Source organism: Spermophilus citellus, assembly GCF_964194105.1.
Source record: "Spermophilus citellus genome assembly, chromosome: 3".
In the NCBI taxonomy this organism is placed as follows: domain Eukaryota; kingdom Metazoa; phylum Chordata; class Mammalia; order Rodentia; family Sciuridae; genus Spermophilus; species Spermophilus citellus.
This window is the reverse complement of record NC_138184.1, coordinates 217554340-217575227: the sequence shown is the minus strand read 5'-3', so window position 1 is coordinate 217575227 and position 20888 is coordinate 217554340. Positions and strand designations below refer to the sequence as shown.

At 41.3% G+C, this 20888-nt stretch overlaps 1 protein-coding gene across 1 annotated transcript in view; it reads left to right on the top strand.

Moving 5' to 3' along the window:
* The window catches only part of SLC37A3 (solute carrier family 37 member 3), a 46844-nt gene that overhangs the window by 4259 nt on the left and 21697 nt on the right, over nucleotides 1–20888 (top strand). The window contains exons 2-6 of the mRNA XM_081286405.1: nucleotides 6796–6953; nucleotides 9296–9404; nucleotides 13682–13774; nucleotides 15351–15434; nucleotides 17868–18013. Coding sequence (XP_081142531.1) covers nucleotides 6865–6953; nucleotides 9296–9404; nucleotides 13682–13774; nucleotides 15351–15434; nucleotides 17868–18013 — 521 coding nt within the window. The 5' untranslated portion in view covers nucleotides 6796–6864. The remainder of the gene's footprint in view (nucleotides 1–6795; nucleotides 6954–9295; nucleotides 9405–13681; nucleotides 13775–15350; nucleotides 15435–17867; nucleotides 18014–20888) is intronic.

Sequence of the window (20888 nt, the reverse complement as noted above, 5' to 3'; positions counted from 1 at the left end):
AGGTGTCTGAAATGCAGTTTGGGAGCTGATGACCAGGGTTAGTTTTGCCCACAGAGTAGGTTTAATCAGGAGATATCCACTGCCTGCTGGAATGCTCTGAAGCAGTGGGAGGAAGGTATGTGAAACTGGAGCTGTCCACATTAGAAAGGCAGTGCTTGGGCCATCAGTTGATGGTATCTCACAGGATATTCTGTGAGATATCTGTGAGATAGATATAGCCCCAGGATAGACCTCTGAGTATCTTTACTGCCTAGTAAAGACTGGGACATGAATTTCCAAGGAGGTAGGGTCCCCCCCCCCCTTCCCCCACATTGGGGATGGAACCCTGGGCCTCACATGATACACAAGCACGCTGTCACTGAGCTACATCCCCAACCGTTTTTATTTTATTTTTTGAGGGTAGTGGGGATTGAACTCAGGGGCACTGGACAACTGAGCCATATCCCCAGCCCTATTTTTTGTATTTTATTTAGAGACAAGGTCTCACTGAGTTGCTTAGTGCATTGGCCTCACTTTTGCTAAGGCTGGCTTTGAACTCGCGATCCTCCTACCTCAGCCTCCCAAGCTGCTGAGATTGCAGGCATGCTCCACTGCTCCTGGCCCTTTTTATTTTATTTCATTTTGAAATAGGGTCTCACTAAGTTGCCCGGGCTGATCCTCCTGCTTCAGCCTTCTGGGAGCTGGGATTATAGGTGTGTGCTTACCACACTGGGCTTAGAAGTGGAATTTTAGGAATAATAATTTAGTGATTGGCTGTACCCAAAAGCAATCCTGTTGCTGAGAATTGAATCTAGAACCTCACACATGCTAGGCAGATGCTGTACCACTGAGCTAATTCCCAACCCTGAAGTCATCAGTGGCATTGATACAATATTAATATTGTGTTCCCATTCTGGAAAGTGCCATTTTTATTCTTTTTTTTTTTTTTTTTTTTGGTGGTGCTGGGGATTGAACCCAGTGCCTCATACATGCCAGGCAAGTGCTCTGCTACTGAGCCATGTTTCCAGCTAAAAATACCATTTTTTAATAGTTGGTCTTCTAGGACAAAAACCAAAACAATGCGACCCCTCCAACCAACCAATCAACCAAACAACAACAAAAAAACCCTCCACTTTATTACAAATTCATGTTAGTGATTGTAAAATTGCTTTAAAAATGTAGACTATGGCTCAGTGATTCTGGATCTTACCAATAGCAAGGATCTTTTGAATCTGGGGACTGTTTGCCACTGAGCAACATTTCCAGACTTTATTAAAAAATTAAATTTTGAGACAGAGTCTTGCTAAGTTGCTTAGGCCCTTGCTGAATTGCTGAGCCTGGTTTTGAACTTGGGATTCTCTTGCCTTAGCCTCCCCAAGTTGCTGGGATTATAGCTATGAGCCACTGTACCCAGCAAGGATCTTGTTTAACCTTTTGTGGTACTGGGGGTTGAACCCAGGGCTTCTCACATCATAAGCGAGTGTTCTTCCACTGAACTATATCCCTAATTAGTTTTTATTTTGAGACAGAAAAACCTCAGCTGTGGAGGTTGGTCCCGAACTTTTTATTCCTCTGCCTTAGCCTCCTGAGTAGCTGGGATTATAGGCATGTGCCACTGTGATGGGCAAGGCTTTATTTTTAACAAGAATTGTTTTTTCTTTTTAATTGATTCTTTTGGGGGAAATAGGGAGATATTGTCAAAGGATACAAAGTTTAATTTAGATGTCAGGAATAAATTCTAGAGTTTTGTTGTGCAACAGGGTAACTATAGTTAATAACAATGTATTTTTTGTGCCTGACCTTTACCCTCTTGGCTTGGCGCATGCTAGTCAAGTGCTCTGCCACTGAACTATGCCCTTAGCTCTTGTATAGTATTTTGAAAATTGCTGAATAGATTTTAAGTTTCTCATCACACATACACATACATAAAAAAAAAAGAAAAAGAAAAAAAACATTTTTATCAGGTTGACTGAGCCATTCTACAATATACAAATATTTCAAAGCATACTATATATGATAAATATATACTATTCTTGTGAATTAAAAATGCTGTAATCTAAGAAACAATAATTACCATCAACTATTATGTGATAGGTATGCATTCAGTATTCATTGAGAAGCCACTCAATGACAAACTACTGTGATTTCAGAAACACTGAAATTTGGTTTTCTTTTTTTTTTTTTTTGTTTGGTACCAGGGATTGTACCCATGGGCACTTAACCACTGAGCCACATCCCCAGCCCTTTTTAATATTTTATTAGAGACAGGGTCTCACTGAGTTGTTGAGGCCAGGTTTGAACTTGTGCTCATCCTTTCTCAGCCTCCCAAGTTGCTGAGATTACAGGCATGTGCCACCATACCCAGAGTGGTCTTCTCAATTACAGTAGAATTTACTATACTTCAAAGATATTTGACCTCTCTTCAGTCTGTATTTAGAACATTACAGAAAGTGGTCTTTAGAAAGCAGGATGTGCTGGCTGATTCAGACTTGGCAAAAACTCCCATGTTCTTCACAGCCAGTTGAAAGTTATCTCTGATGTATGGGGATATATGTGCAAGTTATTATTTTTAGTTATAATTACATAGGCCTATATGTTATAATATTCATTTTAAATGGCATTCTGTCAACAGCAAGTGATTATTTGAAACTGTTTTCCCAATGTGCTTATTAGGACTTTTCTCTTTCATCTCTATGGTCTAGGAAAAGATAGTTTATTTAGAAACTACATTTACAAGCTGGATGTGGTGGTACATACCTGTAATCCCAGCAACTGGGGAGGCTAAGGCAGAAGGAGCACAAGCCTCAGCAACTTAGTGAGACTTTGTCTCAAAATAAAAAATTGAAAAGGGCTGGGATATAGCTCAGTAGTAAAGTGCCCCTGGGTTCAATCCCTGGCACACACCCCCCCCCCCCCACACTCCCGGAAAAACATCCACATGGCCTCATATCTCAGAAGTTATTTAAAGCTATTAATTTTTTTTTTTTTTTTTTTTTTGGTGGTGGTACTGGGGATTGAACACAGAGCCTTGTGCATGTGAGGCAAGCACTCTACTGACTGAGCTATATCCCCAGCACTAAATCTAATAATGTAACTGTACAAGCCTCCCTCTTCCGAATCATACAACTATTGCCAAAGCAGTACAATCTCAATGCATTGGAGTACACATTTTTGAAATTATTATTATACTTGATAAATAATGGAATTGTATTATATCCTGTATCCTTTCCTAAAATATTCAGTACAGTGTTGTGTTTTTTTTTTTTTTTTTTTTTTTGGTGTTTTTGTTTTTTCCTTATAGTTGGACACAACACCTTAATTTCATTTATTTCTATGTGGTCCTGAGGATCAAACCCAGGGCCCCCACACGCGCTAGGTGGGTGCTCTGCTACTGAGCCACAACTCCAGCCCCCAGTATGGTATTTTGAGGTGAAATGTATTCAGTCCAGAGAGCTATAATTTCTAGAGAGTGGTTGAAACTTCAGGTTGTTCTGTTTGTATTTCATGTTTATTTTTCTAGATGGAAGTAAGTTTAGTAGCAATGCTAAAAGCTCTTGTTTGGAACTTTTATTTCTTAATGCTAAAAGCTCTAGCTTTCTAGAATTACAAAGTTTATTTACATTTTGTAAATGGAGTTTTACACTCTATTCTACTCATAATTTAAGAATGAAATTAGCTACATTCTACTGATTTAGGATTAATCTTGGGCAGCATTTTCTCCACCTGTGCTTCTGAGGATTGAGCTCAGGGCCCTGAGTGTGCTAGGAAAACACTCCACTGAGCTATGTCCCCAGCCCTCCCACTCCTCATGCACTGTCTGTTTTAGCTAAACATCAATCAGAGGAGATGGACCACTTTACAGATGACAGTCTTGTGACTCACAGAGGTGACCTCTCCAGTGGTTCACAGAGAGTAGGTGAAACAGCTCTTATTATCTGTATATAATTTAATGACACCTTGGTTTTGTTCTTGTTGGGGCTCTGAAAATGATGCCCCAAAATGAAGGCCTCAGAAATAAGCCTAAGGAAAGCAGTCAGTCTGTAACCTTTTCTTGTCCTCCTGGCTCCTGTTTCCCAAGGCAAGCCATAGAAACTAGTTTTTTTTCCTCAAGGCAGGTCCTAGAGACCTGAACCCCTTCTCCATAAGCAAGCTACAAAACCTGAACATGTTGCTCTCACTTCCTCTGCCTTTCTGTGTAAGAATTGGCCATAAGGAAATTCTCTGACCTGCCTGAGTGTAGGTCATAAGCCCCCTCATTCCAAAAAGGGTCCTGCCCCATACCTAGCCGGAATGCTACAACTGAAGGGCCAAGAGAAATCTGAACACACAAGCCTGTCTGGGTATCCTGCCATGTTTTTTACTTTTAGGTCATACCCTTTTTGTCCAATCATATTTCTGCATGGCTGTCCCTGTTTAGTGGAACTTAAGCATGACAATGAATAGTTCGCATGGCCTTTGGGTCTTTTATCTGAAGGCTTCCATGTCATGTAAAACTGGGATTAAATAAATTTGTTATGCTTTTTCTCTTGTTAATCTATCTTTTGTTATACTGGTGTTGGCCATGATCCTTTATGGTAAGAGGAAAAGAGATCGTCCTGCTTTTTTATTCTAAAAGATGTAAGAATGGCCAGGTGCAATGGCACACACCTGTAATCCCAGCAGTTTGGGAGGCTGAGGCAGGAGGATTTCTTGTTCAAGCCAGCCTCAGCAACGGTGAGGTACTAAGCAACTCACTGTCTCTAAATAAAATACAAAATATGGCCAGTGTAGGGGCTCACTGGTTGAGTGCCCCTGAATTCAATCCTGGGTACCAAAAAAAAATGTTGCAAGAATGGCCTTTCTATAAAAAAAAAAAAAAAGAAAAAAAAAAAGAATGGCCTTTCTGCTGAGTCTCTCAGTCTGTAAGGCTTGAGTATATCCACTAAATTGTGGCCTGTGACAATAAGTAATCTGACAGTTATAGTGAACCTACACCTGCAAAGCCCTTAAATATAAAGCAAAGCCCTACGATTCTCCCTGTGGTTGCTCTTGGGCTTGTCTCCAACCTTGATTGTGGTAGTATATCATACACTTCATTTTGTTAATGTGTTTCTCTAATATGCAGACACATTATAGAACTTTTCTAAAGCTGTGGATATGCCCTCCATTATAAAGATAATACACATGTTTATTATAGAATTTTTAGGGAAGTATATTGAAGAAAATTAAAATTGCTCCTAATTTGATTACTTAGACAGACTAGTGTATTCCCTGTTGTGTTATGTAAACATGGAGTTGGATTGATTATCATTTCCTGTTTTTTGCATATTTAAGTTTTTCTTCAGATCGAGTACTAGAGATATTAAGTGTAACTGCTTATTTTATGTATAATTCTTCTTGGATATCAGAGGTGGCTGCAGCTTTTAGTGCAGAGAAATGAGTGCAATTAAATCGAAAGCTAGTGGAAATGTAGAAAGAGATGCCTTTCCTTTTTTTCTGTTCCTTTATGAATGACACGCAGTCATTTCTTTTATTTTTTTAATTAAAATTTTTTTTTTGTTTTAGGTGTACACAGTATCTTTATTTTTATGTGGTGCTGAGGATCGAACCCAGTGCCTCACGCATGCCAGGCCAGCGCGCTACCCCTTGAGCCACATCCAGCCTTTCATTTCTTAAATATAAAAAAGCTCCTGTAATGTTTTGTGAAAACTACCTTTGTTTATAGATCTAAAGGCAGTTCATATTTCTTTAGGAATCAGCTCCTAGATGTTGGAATTTTGTGTCAAAGCTCATGATGAACATGGCTGGGTTGTTTTCTTCCTGTAATGTTGTACTCATGATCACGTTCATCAGCAGCATGTGAGAGTTCAGGAACATACAACATACCCTAAGCTGCACTGAGCACTTGTGTGTGTGTGTGTGTGTGTGTGTGTGTGTGTGTGTGTGTGGTGAGGGGATTCAACCCAAGGGCTTTCGTATACTATGCACATCCTCTGCCACTGAGCTATACCCTAAGCACAATCTTTAAATATGCAACATTTTCTTACCTAATATTATTAGAGAGATTGGAACTTTTATATCTTAAATTTCATAGTTTGTTTCTTTTTTTTTTTTTTTTAAAGAGAGAGTGAGAGAGGAGAGAGAGAGAGAGAGAATTTTTAATATTTATTTTTTAGTTCTCGGCGGACACAACATCTTTGTTGGTATGTGGTGCTGAGGATCGAACCCGGGCTGCACGCATGCCAGGTGAGCGCACTACCGCTTGAGCCACATCCCCAGCCCATAGTTTGTTTCTTATAAGTGGCTTATTTACTTTGTTCATTTTCTGTAAGAACTAGTGATTTTCAGCTGGGTTTGGTGGCGCATGCCTGTAATCCCAGCAGTTTGGGAAGCTGAGGCAGGAGGATCACAAGTTCAAGGCTGGCCTAAGTAACTTAGTGAGACTCTCAGCAATGTAGCAAGACTCTATCTCAAAATAAATAAAAAGAGCTGGGGATGTAGCTCAGTGGTAGAGTACCCCCAGGTTTAATTCCCAGTATCCCACTCCCACTAAAAAGTGATTTTCTTCTTAGTTTATGTGATAGATTATATCTATTAGGATAGATATAATCTTTGGTCAAGGGTTTTGTTAGGACTAGCTGACGACTATAAAACATAGTTATGAATCAGATTTTCTGGTATCAAGTAGCCCAGGAGCTTCCCCCCACCCAGGCTTAATTATATGTTGGTTAGTCATAGCCTAATTAGTTCAGGTTTTGTGTAATCTTTTGGATGATTTGGATTACATTTTTCCTTCTCTTTTGGATAAGATTAAGAAAGTGTTTTATTTTTCCCTAGAGAGAATCCATGATGTAAATCATTCACCAGCAAACTTTAGGGTCAGAGTGAGAAGGCATCCGGAGCACCATGGCCTGGCCGAGTGTTTTCCAAAGAGGGACTGCGCTCTCGCGGTTCAGCCATCACCATGTGGTTGTATTCCTGCTCACCTTCTTCAGGTAGAGACTTGCCGAAGCTCTTCTCTTGGTTTTTTTGTTTTGTCTTTTGAGGGAGGGGTCTAATTCACTGATTGTTATAGGCCTCTAATGAAATAGACTAGTTTTCCTTTTGGAATTAAAAAATGTGATTTAACCTTCATATTTCAACTTTTAAATTTTAATTAATTAGTTTTTTTAAAACATTTATTTTTTAGGTGTAGATGGACACAATACAATGCATTTATTTTTTTTATGTGGTGCTGAGGATCGAACCTGGGTCCCACCCATGCTAGGCAAGCGCTCTACGGCTGAGCCACAATCCCAGCCCTTAATTAATTAGTTTTTAAAAAATATACTTTTTAAAACTTTATTTTGTTTATTTTTTTAATACGGTTCTGAGGATCAAACCCAGTGCCTTGCACGTGGCAAGGCAAGTGCTCTACCACTGAGCCACAACCCCAGCCCTGATTAATTAGTTTTTGACAGTGTTGAGGACTGAACCCAAGGCCTTGTGCATGCCAAGCATGCATTCTGCTACTGCACCACATGCCTAGCCCTGTTAACGCTTTTGGAGAGCTCTAGTATAGTGGTTCTCAGGAATCATTTTGCCTTCCAGGAGACCTTTGACAATGTTGGGAAACATTTTCAGTTGTCTCCATGGAGTAAGGGGTGCTGTTTGCATCTAGTGGTGGGGGCTAGGAATGCTGCCAAAATACCCATGCACAGGATAGCTCCCACAGCCAAGAATTTTTTGCCACAAAATGTTAATAGTGTGGAAGCTGAGAAACCCTGGTCTAACATGAAGTGTTCTGTTGGTCGAAATCAGGGGGTTGAGAACACAGTCTATGCGTACTCATGGGTTGTGCTGTGCCTCCTTGAGCACTGAAGTTGGTGTGAGACATTGGAGGCGCTCTGGTTAACTCCTGTGAGTCTCGCCGTTAGCAGCCCCCATGTAGTCAGCACAACCCAAATCCATGTTCATGATTCTGTAGCCCTAAGTGGTTCTCTTTAGTAACATAATGTAAACCATACACCAAAAGAATATTTAAAAATCCACAAAAACGTATATAAGGGGCTGGGGATGTGGCTCAAGCGGTAGCGCGCTCGCCTGGCATGCGTGCGGCCCGGGTTCGATCCTCAGCACCACATACAAACAACGATGTTGTGTCCGCCGAGAACTAAAAAATAAATATTAAAAATTCTCTCTCTCTCTCCCTCCATCACTCTCTCTTTAAAAACAAAAAACAAAAAAACGTATATAAGATTATTTATTTTTGTGTTAGGCACATGTTATATAACTCTATTACTGAACTGTTGTGATATTTCTTCTGCACGGGTTTGTTATTAATCTTTATTGAAGGTACCACAAATGATCATTTATTTTCCTCCTGCCTGCCTTTCTTTCTTTTTTTTTTGGGGGGGGGGGTACTAGGGATTAAGCTTAGGGGCACTTGTCCACTGAGCCACATCCTGGCCCTATTTTGTATTTTATTTAGAGACAGGGTCTCACTGAGTTTCTTAAGGCCTTGCTTTTGCTGAGGCTGGCTTTGAACTCTGCAATCCTCCTGCCTCAGCCTCCTGGCCACTGGGTTTACAGGCATGGGCCACTGCACCTGGCTCTTTCTTCCTTTCTTTCTTTCTTCCCTCCCCTCCCCTCCCCTCCCTTCTCTTCTCTTCTCCTTTCCTTTTTTCAGTTTAAATTCAGGTCCTCACACATGCCGTGCAAACACTCTACCCTGAACTATATCTTCAGCCCTTTCTTTAAAGGCAGAAACTAAGAAAGTGGTCTTCCAATTAAGTGAAAGTAAATAGGTCATTTGGATGCTTGGTTTGGGGGCTATTTGTGAGGGGTATGAGGCATCAATCTGAGGAAAATACATGGATCCAAGGAAAAAACTGAATTGCTGATGCAGTGAGTGCCCTTTGGGTGCTAAAGATTAATTTTTTTTTTTTTTTTTTTTTTTTTTTTGTGATGCTGGGGATCAAACCCAGGGCTTGGAGCTGCTGCCAGGCAAGCACTCTACCATTGAGCCACATCCCCTGCCCTGAAGGTGTAAAATTCTTTACAGAATTCCATTCATGACTTAAAGTGGGTTGGGCTCAGATACATATCCATCTTCTAGTTTGCAGGGTTAGGGTTAGGGTTAGGGTTAGGGTTAGGGTTAGAGCAGGGACTCATAATGAAGATGACTAGTTATTTTTATTGCATCAATTCATAGTTCCTATAAAACAGTACTTATTTTTTTTTCTTTTGAGAGAAGAATTCTAAAATTGAGTAGAGACAAATGGGCATATATCTGTGATTTTATTGACTTCTGTTTTCTTTGCTACTGATTCATCTGTAGTTTTTCTCTATTTTGTAGTTATTCGTTGCTCCATGCTTCAAGAAAAACATTTAGCAATGTCAAAGTTAGTATCTCCAAGCAGTGGACCCCAAATGCTTTTAACACAACACTTGAGCTGCCTGTAGAGGTAAGTGGAGCCAGTGCTGGGAGGGACTTAGAGAAGGGACAGAACTTAAGTCTTCTTAAGTTCTCTCTTGCATTGTTTACCTGAAACAGCTTATCCTGTCCTAGGGAGTCCAATCCAAACTGTCTGCTGATTTCAAAGCCTGCTCTGATTGGTCTGTTTTACCAAGCCAACCCTTATATGATTCTGGGAAAGCTGTTTTTTTCATTGAGTTTTACAAGTACTGGTTATGTTTCTACTTTTGAGATTTTGCATATTATCTTTTATATATACACTTTTACCTTTTCTACCTATTTAGATTTTGCCTTTCTTTCTTTCTTTCTCTTTCTTTCTTTCTCTTTCTCTCTCTCTTTCTCTTTCTCTCTTTCTCTCTCTTTCTTTCTCTCGTTCTCTTTCTTTCTCTCTCTCTCTTTCTCTTTCTCTCTCTCTTTCTTTCTCTCTTTCTCTCTCTTTCTTTCTTTCTCTTTCTTTCTTTCTTTCTTTCTTTCTCTCTTTCTCTCTCTTTCTTTCTCTCTCTCTCTCTTTTTCTTTCTCTCTCTCTCTCTCTCTCTCTTTTTCTCTTTCTTTCATCTACCAGGGATTGAACTCAGGGGCACTTAACCACTGAGCCACACCCCTAGCCCTATTTGGTATTTTATTTAGAGACAGGGTCTCACCGAGTTGCTTAGCGCTTTGGTAAAATGCTGAGGCTGGCTTTGAACTCGCAGACCTCCTGCCTCAGCCTCCCAAGCTGCTGGGATTACAGGCGTGTGCCATTGCCTGGCTCTTTCTTTTTGTAGTAAGATAAAAATGCCATTTTCCCCCCACTTTTTTTTTCTAGCTTCTTATTTTTCCCTTCTCTGAAGTCCTGTATGCTATTATATAGTTGAGTATTTAAGTATTTCCCAGTTCTTTGATGTTTTTGTATCTTGAAGTTAGGAGTGTGTATCCCAGTTCTTTATATTTGTTCTGGACCGGGAAAATCTTCTGATGCCTGTTGGAGACTCATATGCTGTCCTTTATAGTGCCCTTTCTCAATACACAGATCCACCCAATGTTTATCACATTTCTTGACTTTTACTTCTGTGGAATTATAGATGTCCTATTAATGTTGTTAGCATGTTTTATATTTAGAAATTATTTCCCCTATTGGGACACATTCAAAGTTGACGGAGGTTTGAGGGTGACAGGAATATCTTCCAAAGTGTAAATACGCTCGCTACTCAGTCAATTGCTTACTGAGTGACAGTCTTATGTAAACACTGTCCTAGGCAGTGAGGTATAAAAAAACATAAAATCCTAGAAGGTTGAGCTGCGGTTGTGGCTCAGTGGTAGAGCACTTGCCTAGTGTGTGTTTGATCCTCAGCACCACATAAAAATAAACAAAGGTATTGTGTCCATCTGCAACTAAAACTATTAAAAAAAAAAAAGCCTAGAAGATTGGAAAGGAGACCTGATGAGTCTTTATGCTAGTGGAGGTGCTTTCATGCTGTTCTTCTGGATTTAAGTTATCAGTCACTTTTTAAGGAAATGAGTTGAGACCAGAGGGTTAGATTGCAACCTGAGTCTAAACGACTAAACTGACTTGTCAGATGTATTTGTTTAGCATCACAAATTTCAAAGGTGAAAGTGGCCTTAGGAGAGGTCATGGACCCTCTGCTCCCCGTTGTTATTTTGTCATTGTTGGAGGATGGCTGCCCAGTTTTTGCTTTAATACCGCTGGGGAGAAGAAATTTTCTGCTTTCTGAGATGGACAGTTAATTTTTATTCAGCTGTTGGAAGACAACTCTCACTAAATCCCGAGGTTTCTCTTGTTTAAGCAAAACATCTCTGTCTCCTTCAACCACAGTTTAGTGACACTGAGCACTCAGTGTGGCACTGCAGGTGCAATCTGACCGATATACAGAAAAATGGGATTTGATTTAGATGTTAAACTCTGGTTTTACCGCCTAAGGTTACCTTGGGTTTCTACTTAATTGGGTTGGGGCTCCCAAGACCACTCCCAGGTTTAATGGCTCTGAGGGAGGACTCACAGGACTCAGCATGAAGTGCTCATGGCTGTGATTTATTACACTGAAAGGACACAAAATCGGCAAATGGAAAAGGCCGTGGTGTGAAGTCTGCAGGGAGTGAGGCACAAGCTTCCAGGGTTCCTTTCCCAGGATGTGCTTAATTTTTCTAGCACCACGCTGTGACAACACATGTGAAGTGTCGTCTACCTGGGAAGCTCATTACAGGCTTGTGCCCAGGGTTTTTATTGGGGCTGGTCACATAGGCACGCTGTCTGACACATCAAAATTCCAGGCTCCCAAAAGGAAAGCACGGTTCTCATAAATCATGCTGTTGGGTATAAACAGTGAGCCACTTGTATCGGGATGGTGGGAACCCTTCATAGATCTAAGTTCCCAGATGCCAGCCCGGAGCCAGCCTTGTGAGCCTGCCTGTGTAAGGAGAGTGATCTCAGGCCTGCTGTCTTACTCTTCCTCAGTAACCAGTTCACATTATTAACTCTTCTGAAACATGCATTGACTTTTCTGTGGGTACTTACTTATTTACTTTTTTTTTTTAAATAGTTTTTATTTTTAAAATAAAAATTATTTTAAAATAAAAATATTTTAAATTTTAAAATAAAAATAAAAGCACAGCAAAAAACAAAGTCATACAGTTCCCAAGCAGCTTAGTAGGATGTGTTCCTCCAGGTCGTGTGTGTACATACATACACAACAACCCATTTTGTGTGTCTGAGATCATAGTATGTATCATGCTTTTCCACACATCATGAATATTCACCAATTCAAAATCCCAAAGCTATATGAAAAAAATAAGAATATACTATAACAAATACAAAAAAACAAGAATACACTATACCAATTCAATCTGTTTAAAAAATTGTAATCCTTTCTTGGTGACTTAATTATTTACTCTTTTTTTTTTTCCAGTTGTAGATGGACATGACACCTTTATTTTTATTTATTTATTTTTATGTGGTGCTGAGGATCGAACCCAGTGCCTTGCACATGCTAGGCAAGTGCTCTACCACTGAGCCACAACCCCAGTCCAATTATTTACTCTTTTTGGTTTTGGTACTGGGGATTGAACTTGGGGGCACTTGACCACTGAGCCACATCCCCAGACCTATTTTTTTGTATTTTATTTAGAGACACTGTCTCACTGAGTTGCTTAGCGCCTTGATTTTGCTAAGGCTGGCTTTGAACTCATGATCCTCCTGCCTCAACCTCCCGAGTTGCTGGGAATTTATTTACTTTTGACTACTGTTAAAATAGATATTACCATCTTGATTTTCAGAATTGCAGGGAATGCAGTATGGCTTGGTTGGATGTAGAAATGTGAAGTTCTGACCAAGCCTATTCACCTTCCCTCATGAGGAGCTATGTGCACTTCCAATTCCTTTCTTTACACTTTACATGTAATAGGTAAAAAAGTATAGGGGCTGGGGCTAGGGCTCAGTGATACAGCACTCACCTCATTTCTAATATTTTAGATATATAATATATTGGATGTATAATTTCTAATATATTAGATAGTTTTTTAAAAAATTTTTTTTTTGCTTTGGTACTGGGGATTGAACCCAGGGGGCACTTACCCCCTGAGCCACAACCCTAACCCTTTTTTGTATTTTGTTTAGAGACAGGGTCTCACTGAATTGCCTAAGGCCTCGCTAAATTGATGAGGTTGGCTTTGAGTATCCTCTTGTCTCAGCCTCACGAGCTGCTGGGATTATAGGCGGAAGCCTGGCTGTATAATTAATTTTGACAAATAAAAAGATAATCAGAATTTTACTTTTTAAAAAAATTTTTTCCCCCAGTACTGGGGATTGAATCCAGGGATGCTCTACTACTGAACTACATCCCTGGGCTTTTTGTTTTGTATTTTGAGACAGGGTCTTGCTGAGTTGCCCAGGCTGACCTCAGACTTGAGGTCCTCAATATCCTGAGTAGATGGGGTTGCAGCAGAGTGCTGTGGCACCCAGCTATACTTAGTGTCCAGCTTTCTTAATAGGTTTAGTTGTTAGCATTTGAGTGTATAAAATAAATAGATAAAAAGACCTTTCTAAATGCATTTTGAAGTAAGAGCTGGTCTTTAGCAGTCCTGGTCCTTTGCAAGTGTGCAGTTTTTCACACGTAAACTTACCCTTTTTGCATATATTTTCTTATCCATAGGTAACTGCTATCCATAGGTTTTAGTGGGGATGGGGATGGGTGTAGGTGGTTATAGGGTGTTGAGAGCTATGAGCACCAGCAGATCCTGGTGGGATGTGATTTGTTCTTGTGTTCCTGTAGATCTGGAGCAGCAACCATTTATTTCCCAATACAGAGGAGGCTACTCTTTTCCTTGGAACGCTGGATACTATTTTTCTGTTCTCCTATGCTGTGGTAAGTTTTAGAATTCTGTAGGTTTTTTTGTGATGCTGGGGATCCAATCCAGTGCCTTATGCATGCAAGGCAGACCTCTACTACTGTCTCCACTGAGCCACACTCCAACTCTTTTTTTCTGGGCCAGGGGTTGAACCTAGGTGCACTTAACCACTGAGCCACAAGCTCAGACTTTTATTTATTTATTTATTTTGTGTTGCTGGGGATTGAACCCATGGCCTTGTACATGTGAGATGAGCACTCTACCAGCTGAGCTATACTCCCAGCCCAAGCCTAGCCCTTTTTATTTTACAGGGTCTCACTAAGTTGCTTAGGGCCTTGCTAAGCTGCTGAGTCTGGTCTTGAACTTGTAATAATTCTGCTTCAGCTTCCTGAGTTGCTGGGATTACAGGTGTGCGCCACTATGCCTGGCCATACTCCAAGTCTTAATGATCAGTTTTCTTTTTTGTTACTAAGGATTAAATGTAGGGGTGCCCTAACACTGAGCTACATCCCCAGCCTTTTTAATATTTTAGTTTGAGACAGTCTCACTAAATTGCCAGGGCTGGGCTTAAACTTTTTGATCCTCCTGTCTCAGCCTCTGGAGTTGCTGGGATTATGGGCACGTGACTGACTCTTTTTTTTTTGAGCTGCATTTCCTTCTGTAACTTCCAGGCATTTTGCTTTCTGAAACAACACCGAGAAGATTGATTCTCTTATCTGAAAGAGAATTGAGAGATCTTCCTCATCCCCTGTGTCACATATAGTACAGATTGTCAAGAGGCCGCTGCAGACCATCACATCTGCTCTAGTGGTGGGTGGTGTGCCCTCTTTTGAGGAAGCGAAGACCTGGCTATATTAAGGGGAGAAGCATTTATTATGGTGTTTGTCATCTAAATCTTCTCTTATTTAGATAGTCACCTTATTAGAAATGTTTAATTTGGATGATAATATGGTCAAGAAATTTATTTGTATGTATTTATGGAGGAAACCTAATGTGTGTAGCCCTGGTCTTCAGTCTCTTTTCTTGGCCTTATCTCAGCATTTTAATTCTGCCACACAGTGGGAGGAGATCATACCTCTCTTCACCTAATTGTCATATCTGCCTCCCTCCCCTCCCTGCCTTGTGATGCTGTGAAGCCCAGGGGCAGATTAAACAGGAAGCCAGTGAGCCCTGCAGGCTTCTGTCCCCTTTCTTAGGAGGATGTGGCCAAAACTGCAGGGTGTGTGGGGACATGTCGGAGAGTAAATGCTAAGGGAAACCGTGGGAAAGCTGAGTGGTGTTGAAGGATTAATATCTCTAGAAGGTGAAATTACTGGAGTGTTTGTTTTATCAGAATTCTCACTCGTTTGTGTCTGTTAGGGAATCAAGAATAACACGGTCTCCCTGAATAAGGGGGTCATGGCGTCTAAGATCTGCAGTGTAGTGTTGTTTCCTGAAACATTGTGATGCCCAAAGCCAGCTAGTCTAGGCATGTGAATTAGGTTTGAATTTAAATCCCCGAGTTTCGTTTGCCTCTTTTGCCTTGCAATGCATGTTACCTCTTTAAGACTGTGTTACTATTTAGGACTATAAAATGAAATGCTTTGTTTTTAGGGTCTTTTCATCAGTGGCATCGTTGGGGATCGGCTGAATTTACGATGGGTTCTCTCTTTTGGCATGTGCTCCTCTGCATTAGTGGTAAGCTGGAAAGATTTTATGATTATAGTAATAATAATTTTATTTTGGTCAGATTTAGACTCGAAGTGACGCCCTACTTCTCGAGGTAGGGTGGAACAGTGAGTTTATTCTTCAGTGTCCTGATCCCTTTCATGCCTGTCTCTTAGGTAGATCTTTTTAATGTGGTATTCTGATGAGGTCCTTCCTTGACCCTCATTAGAAGTTTCATAACAGCATGTGTTAGTTGATTGGTCCCAGCTCCGGTCCAATCCTATTTGTCACTCTGCTTCACCTTTTGCTGTAACCACACCAAGCTACTTTCCAAGCCCTGGACCTGTCCTGCTTTTTTCTACCTTGGTGCTTTTGTCCCTGCTCTTCTTCCCTCCTTGAATGGCACTCTTCAGCTCTCTGTGGTCTGCCCCAGCATCTCCTTCAAGTCCTTGGCCACATGACCCTTCTGTCAGAACGCCTGACTTGATGGGCTCCGCTCCTGAAAGTAACATTCATCTCTCTTCTAAGCTTCTGTACCTGTGTTTCTTTGCAGTCACTTGTAATCTTCTGCTGCTTAGCCTGGTTATTTCTGTTTGGGTCTTGCTTACCCTGAGAGTGGGTGGCACTACGGTTAAGACCACAGATTTCATAGGTCAGGATGGCCTCGGTTTCCATCCTTTCTGCAGTTTCCTAGCTCATGCTCTCTTCATTTGAAAAGAGGCCTCAGTTTCTTCATTTGGAAAGGGATGTGTGTGCCCCCGCTCCTGGGTTACACTGAGGTGGGTGTGAGTACACAGCCTTTGGAACGGTGCCTGGCACGTTAGGTGCTGTGAAAGGCAGCGTCCAGATCAGATCCATTTTTATTGCTTACTAGCATCTGTTAAGGAATTCATGGTTTGATTTGAAACCACGGAGTTTAGTTAGACCCTAATTTATTATTGTTTTCAATGACCACCTTTTGAGTCCAGGAAAAAACTTGTTTCCTTGAAATTTTAGGAACTTATTTATCTATTCAAAAGCTGCTCTCCCACACATACTTAAAACTGTATATATATATTTTTTGGTACTGGGGATTGAACTCAGGGGCACTCGACCACTGAGCCACATCCTCAGCCCTATTTTTGTTTTGTTGTTGTTGTAGGTGGACACAATACCTTTATTTTATTTATTTATTTTTATATGGTGCTGAAGATCAAACCCAGTGCCTCACACATGCTAGGCAAGCGCTCTACCACTGAGCCACAACAAGCGCTCTACCATGAGCCCCCTATTTTGTATTTTATTTAGAGACAGGGTCTCACTGAGTTGCTTAGCACCTCATCATTGCTGAGGCTGGTTTTGAACTCATGATCCTCCTGCCTCAGCCTCCTGAGCTGCTGGGATTATAGGTATGTGTCACTGTGCCCGGCTTAAACCTGTACATACTTTTAAACCTGTACATATTTTTAAACCTGTACATATGCTTCTAAAAATACTTTTTGAAATTTAGTTTCATACACAAACTCACCATTTTAGCATATAGTTCTGAGTGCCCACAAGTAGGGTAGCATAAACTACCCCATGCTCTCCCCAGCTCCTGGCAACTGCAGACTGTTTTTCAGTCCTTATAGTTCTGCTTATTCCAGAATGTCTCATAACTGGAACTTGACAATATTCTACATACTATTTTGTAACCCATGCCAAGTATTCTCAAAATAGATTTTGACTGCAAATAAAATATCCCCTTGAGCCAGATGCCTGGAAAAAAGCAGCCACTCAATGGAACCTACTAAATGACTCAGCAGATGACAAGTCAGACAGGTTTCTCATACACAGGTGAGCTGGGTAACTGTAGTCCCGACAGTTAGACTTGCCCGGGACTTTACCCGGGACTTTACCCAGACTTTAACTACACACATACACGTAGGGCTTGTTCAGTTCTGCAGCCCTTGGGAGACGGCCCTCCCTCCACCACACAGGCCTAAGGAAGCAGTGGAGGGAGATGTAAAATGAGGTGAAAAATGAGGCCTTCACTTTTAAGAGTGGAAGATGCCAGTTAGAAAGATGATACTGATTTGATCATTTGACGCCTTTGCCTTTCTGGTGATCCCATGGTTACTTTCTTGGTGCCAGCTCTGAGCCACCCTGTTCGCCACACTGTTTTCGGGTGCGAGTTGTTTAAATTCTTGGTGTAGGGGCTGGGGATGTGGCTCAAGCGGTAGCGCGCTCGCCTCGCATGCGTGCGGCCCGGGTTCGATCCTCAGCACCGCATACCAACAAAGATGTTGTGTCCGCCGAGAACTAAAAAATAATAAATATTAAAAAATTCTCTCTCTCTCTCTCTCTCTCTCTCCTCTTTCACTCTCTCTTTAAAAAAATAAAAAATAAAATAAAAAAATAAATTCTTGGTGTAGTCTGGTGGCAGTTGGGCATACTCACAGTGTCCACGTGGACGTCACATGTTCCTTTTTCTTTCTTTCAAAGGTGTTTGTCTTTGGCACTCTCACAGAATGGCTGCACTTCTACAACAGATGGCTCTATTGTTGCCTGTGGATTGTGAATGGCCTGCTGCAGTCCACTGGCTGGCCCTGTGTGGTCGCTGTGATGGGCAACTGGTTTGGGAAAAATGGGTATGACTCCTCCTTTCTCTCCCATTACTCAAATGGATTTAATGTTGGATTATTCAGTCTCATCAGAGTCTATTAACTTGATGCCTTAGACACTGTTAGTCAGCTTTCTGTCACCATGACCCAAAACCCGGAAAATAACTCAGAGAAGGGAAGTGTATTATGGCTCCTGGTTTCAGATGTTTCAGTCCATGGCCACTTGCTTCCATTGTTGCTGGGACTGGGGGGTGTGGGCAGAACATTCTGTGTCGAGCGAAGCTGTTTACCTCATGATGGTTGGGAAGGTGGTGGTGGGTGCTGGGACAAGATACACCCTTCAAGAACACGCCTCCAGTGACCTGTGCCTCCTGAGTTTCCACCACCTTCCGTAGTACCACCAGCTGGGGACCAAGCTTCCCACCCACGAGCCCTTGAGGGCCATTCCAGATCCAAACTAGAGCCCACTGTTCACATCTTCCTTCTATTTCAGTTCATGTTGAAGTGTATGGAAGATGGTGTGGACCTCAGAGATGGTCTTCGCCAGCACGACACGTTGCTAACACTGCTGGCCATCTTCAGTTTTGAGTGTGAGCTAAAGCAGTATATCTCGTTTTTGTCTTTTCCCCCCGGTACAGGGGATTGAACTCCAGGGCACCAATGAGCCACATCCCTAGCTTTCTTTTATTTTGAGACAGGGTCTCCCTAACTTATTGAAACTGGCCTTGAACTTAAGATCCTCCTTCCTCAGCCTCCTGAGTCACTGGGAATACAGATGTGTACCACTGTGTCTGCTTTTTTTTTTTTAAACTCATCTTTCCTTTAGAAAACCTTGTCTCACATGACGTCCCATCTCTTATCTTCTTTTGAGTTTTGCCTTCTCTGTCCTTTTTTGAGATGCAGTGATCGAGTTTAACTTTCTTACATAAAGAGAAAAAAACTGAGGCTAAAATTTATCCATGTGACTTGCCTAAAGTCACATAGCAGGGACAGTAACAAGATTCAAACAGAGAATGCCAAACTTTGGGGTTTAGATTGGACACTTTTCCCTTAACCCTTCACATAGTTGTGAGATTACATTTGACTCTGTGTGTGTGATATGGACCACAGGATGAAGATAGGTACCTCCTAATGCATCCTCTGGGCCTCCCAGGAAGAAGAGCCGTGCCAGAGTCATAGGGTGGGAAATAAGCTGGGATAAGCAGAGACTTGATTTATTATGGATCGTTGCCCTTCTGGAACATTGCTGTTTATCATGTGTTGTCAGCTGCTTATTTACTCGTGTACGGCTCTGTCTTTTCTTGTGTGTGGCTAGTTTACATGAGGACCAGTGTGTGCGACAGACATTATCGCCCACTGGTGTTGAGTCCATGCTCTGAGTGGTTCCTCTCAGTTTCCCAGCTTTCCCTATTTTATAATGGGAGTTAACTTGGTCACTTATGCTCTATAATGTTTTGAAAGTTCATCTATAAAACGTGTTGTGGTTAGAATAAATACCGTTTAAGAACATTCTGATGGTGTTTCCGGGTGCTGGTGATTTCTGTTCTAACTCTGGCGTCACTGGTTTAACACAGTCCCATTGTAAAAGGCGTGGCCCAGGGTATTCCAGTTTTTCTCTTGGAGTAGATGAGAGGGCCTGCTTAGTCTTTTGGTGGGGCAGGGCAGGGTGGGGGAGTGCTGGGGAGTGGACCCAAGGGCGCTCTGTCACTGAGCTACGTCCCCGGCCTTTATGTTGTTCATTTTGAGACAGAGTCTTGCTGAGCTGTCCAGTCTGGCCTTGAATTTGTGATCCTCTTGCCTCAGCCTCTCCAGTTAGTGGGCTGATTTTTTTTTTTCCTATTAAGATTTTAAGGTAATTTGTGATTTTTAGAAATTATAAAATGTTACTTTTTATTATTAATCAGAAGATAGAAAGAACAAAGATAGACCAGCTGACATACTGTCACTTGAAAGATACTAGTTTTAACTAGTATCATTTTGAGAGAATTTTAAGCTTTTATAAATCGGCTGACAGAGTGTTTGATACCAGTGACTGAACAAACTGACCGCTTCATTATTCTGTGAATCAGTCACAGAAAAAGTGAAGAGAGCTGTTGCAGTTCAACTTTGAGAGGAGACCGTTTTTTTTTTTTTAACAGGTTGTGCTGGGAGTGGAATCAGTAGTGCCTTACTTAGACTCTGACTTCCTGTGAACTGTCACAGTAACCCACAAAGCCCTCAAAGACCGGGCAGCTTAAAACAGAATTACTGTCAGCCAGACTCTTCTACACCGTGTTTTTGGTCAGCCAGTGTTATTTGGATCCTGACTTTCTGACTTTCCCTCCACGACTCTCTTGATGGCCTTTAATATTTTTATACAACTGGGGTATTTTAGAACTGGAGATGAATTGAGAGATTATTCAGGTCAAATCATTTGTTTTCCAGATGAAAAAAGTTGGTGGCCCAGAGAAATTGAGTGATCTGCTGAGGGAGGACATTGGTCCTAATAGTAGCTGTTACTTTGGCTGAATCCTGTTGTTGCTCTGGATCATTAGGGAATGTGGTTTTTTCAAACAATTTTAGGTAATAATAATGCTCCTGTCCAGCTCTTTCACCAGGATTGTGTCTTACTGCACCCAGTCCTATGAGGAGCTGCCTTCTTACAAACGAGAGCACGAGTGGTGGCTGGAAGTGGTGGAGCTCAAATTTTCACACTTTGTTTCTCACTGTACAGTGTCCGTCATCTCATTTGTTTGTGGAATTCCCTCTGCCTTGGGGAGGTTAGAAAAATATGAAATAGAATAAAGTACAAATTTGAATGTTAAAAAAATTAACGTCTTAAATTCTTTTTCTTTCACCTGCCCTACTGCTGTTCTCTATGTTCAGAGCTGGTCATTTCTCTCTGGAACTGTCATAATTGCTA